The following is a 2,908-nucleotide window of genomic DNA, read 5'->3' on the forward strand; positions in this document are numbered from 1 at the left end:
AGAGGCGCTCCACACTTGAGCTGGTTAGAGTGAATAAAAACCCAAACAGCAACCGACAATATTAGTTTTGAGGGTCACCACCTTACAATATGAAATACAATATATATGTAACACTTGTTTAGCAGTACTTGCTTGGAGGAGCTTCCCTGGAAAAACATGTAAAAAGAATCAAACCGCACCATGAGCTTGCTCTTGGAAGCATCCTAGTAAGAATAACACCCACCATACTCTATTAACCCATGAGTTGCTTTCAGATCGTCGCTTGCTGCTTGGGTTTACTCCCACCAACGTCTCGACTAATATGTACCAACAGCGCCCAGCTCTCATCTTCTGAAGCTAGTGAGCTAAAGCTGACAACAATGAAGAAGCAAAGCGTGGACGAGCAGCCCCTGCTTGCGCTTGGTCCACCGGAGAGGAGGGAGCATGCGGCGGCGTTGGAGGAGGCGAAGCGACTGCTGCGGCTGGCCGGGCCGCTGGCGGCTGGCGGCATCCTCCGGTCGTCGCTGCAGCTCGTGTCCGTGATGTTCGTTGGCCACCTCGGCGAGCTTCCCCTCGCCGGGGCCTCGCTGGCCACCTCCCTGGCCAACGTCACCGGCTTCAGCTTGCTGGTGGGCATGTCGAGCGCCCTGGACACGCTGTGCGGGCAGGCGTTCGGCGCGCGGCAGTACCATCTCCTCGGTCTCTACAAGCAACGGGCGATGCTGGTGCTGGCGCTCGCCTGTGTCCCCATCGCCGTCGTCTGGGCCAACACCGCCCGGATCCTTGTGCTCCTCGGCCAGGACGGGGCAATCGCTGCCGAGGCCGGCGCCTACGCGCGGTGGCTCCTCCCGGCCCTCGTCCCGTACGTCCCTCTCGTGTGTCAGATCCGGTTCTTGCAGACGCAGAGCATCGTCGTGCCGGTCATGGTCAGCTCGGGCGTCACGTCGCTGAACCACATCCTCGTGTGCTGGGTGCTGGTGCACAAGGTGGGCCTGGGGAGCAAAGGCGCGGCGCTGGCCAGCGCCGTCTCCTACTCCACAAACCTGGCCATACTGTGCCTGTACACGAGGCTGTCCGGTGCCTGCAGGAGCACGTGGACTGGGTTCTCCATGGAGGCCTTCGCCTTCAAGGAGCTGCGCCAGTTCGCGGAGCTCGCCGTCCCCTCGGCAATGATGGTTTGGTGAGACGAAATGCTCAACGAGTCTTCCTTATCTAGCTTCTCCATGTATGCATATTTGAGTTCAGAAATGACAAATTGCTTGTTTTTCAAATTTGCAGCTTGGAATGGTGGTCGTTTGAACTGCTTGTGCTGCTGTCTGGCCTTTTGCCCAATCCTAAGCTTGAAACCTCTGTATTGTCGATATGGTAATCAAATCAAGACAACATTTTGCAATACACAGTTCACCAAATTTTGGCTTGCCTTTCTCTTCTATTCTGATTTCTAAGTTGGGCATTACTGAATTCTGCAGTCTTAACACCGGCGCTCTCATGTTCACGGTGCCATCCGGTCTCTGCGCAGCCATAAGGTGCCGTGAAACTGACAAACAAAATGTAGAATGTTGTATATATGATGATTGGTGTCTCAAGTTTTTCCTACATATATGCAATGCAGCACACGCGTTTCCAATGAACTTGGTGCCGGTAGGCCTCAGGTAGCGAGGCTGGCAACCATAGTTGTCATATGCATGGCCCTGTTTGCAGGCTCAGTGATCTCCATCACAATGATTTTGCTACGCAAATCTTGGGGTTACATGTACAGCAACGAGGAGGAAGTCGTGACTTATATTGCCAGGATGATACCTGTCCTCGGGGTTTCTTTCTTCATAGATGGAATCCACACTTCCCTTTCAGGTACGAGCCGCGTATTTACAACAATCTGGAACATGTTGACATGATTTTTTTTCTGGACAACACAGGTGTGCTATATGGATGTGGTGAGCAGAAGATCGGCGCACGTGTCAATCTCGCCGCGTTCTACCTGGCAGGCATCCCCTTGGCCGTGTTGCTTGCATTCGTTCTGCATTTGAACGGGATGGTATGTACTACTATATGTCAGCATTAAGTTAACATTTCACTGGCCACATGAATATATAGGTTATGCCTGAAAGAACAAAATTGTTGGGTTCCAAATCCAATAGGGGCTTTGGCTTGGCATCGTTTGCGGCAGCCTCACCAAGCTTGTGTTGCTCGTGTGGATCGTACTTTCTATAAACTGGGAGAACGAGGTAAGAGCTTGCAATTTGTGGAGCATCATAAAATTTTCCTTTGGATAGCAATACATGACCTTTCTTTATTTTGTTTCAGTCAAATAAGGCAAAAGACATGGTGTTAGGAACTTCTCTTCCCGTTGCATGAAGAACCTTTGGGCGGACCTGAAACTGAATAGTATAGTTATACATGTAGCTAGGCCATTTTGCCATTCTGAAAAAATTACACGCACATATAGGGATGTATAGTACTCATCTCTAAATTCTCACGACGAAATACATATGTGTCAACACGTATTTCATCATAACAAATTTATGAGATGAAGTATACATCATTATATATATGCGTATTTTTTTCAGGCTTTTTTTTAACTTTAAAAGTTGGATTGTAATTTTCAAACTTTCAAGTTCTATCAAGCTCGGGATAAAAAAAATCATTCTCATCGTTTATTCCCTATCGAGCGTTCACTATATGCCGAGTGTTTTTAGTAAATTCGGCAAAGACCACACATTCGGCAAAGAGACTAGTAAAGGTTGTCCTAAGATCGTCTACCAGCTGGCTGACGTGCCGGATCTTGACGACCACATTGTCCACGTATGCTTCTACATTTTTGCTGATTTGTTTCTTCAGGCATGTCTGAATCATGCGCTGGTAAGTGGCACATGCGTTCTTTAACATAAAAGGATTATGAAGGCGGTGGCTGCCTGATCGGATTCCTTCA

General features: G+C 49.2%; 1 protein-coding gene across 1 annotated transcript; it reads left to right on the forward strand.

The window, feature by feature from the left end:
- Positions 1–229: 229 nt before the first annotated feature.
- On the forward strand, positions 230–2,638 carry LOC123409724 (protein DETOXIFICATION 16-like). Its single transcript, XM_045102585.1, has 7 exons — positions 230–1,159; positions 1,258–1,344; positions 1,449–1,505; positions 1,592–1,830; positions 1,896–2,014; positions 2,118–2,204; positions 2,284–2,638. The coding sequence occupies exons 1-7, from the start codon at positions 240–242 to the stop codon at positions 2,332–2,334; spliced, it is 1,560 nt and encodes a 519-aa protein (XP_044958520.1). The 5' UTR covers positions 230–239; the 3' UTR covers positions 2,335–2,638.
- Positions 2,639–2,908: the final 270 nt, after the last annotated feature.

Source organism: Hordeum vulgare, chromosome 7H (genome assembly GCF_904849725.1).
Source record: "Hordeum vulgare subsp. vulgare chromosome 7H, MorexV3_pseudomolecules_assembly, whole genome shotgun sequence".
NCBI classification, from domain to species: domain Eukaryota; kingdom Viridiplantae; phylum Streptophyta; class Magnoliopsida; order Poales; family Poaceae; genus Hordeum; species Hordeum vulgare.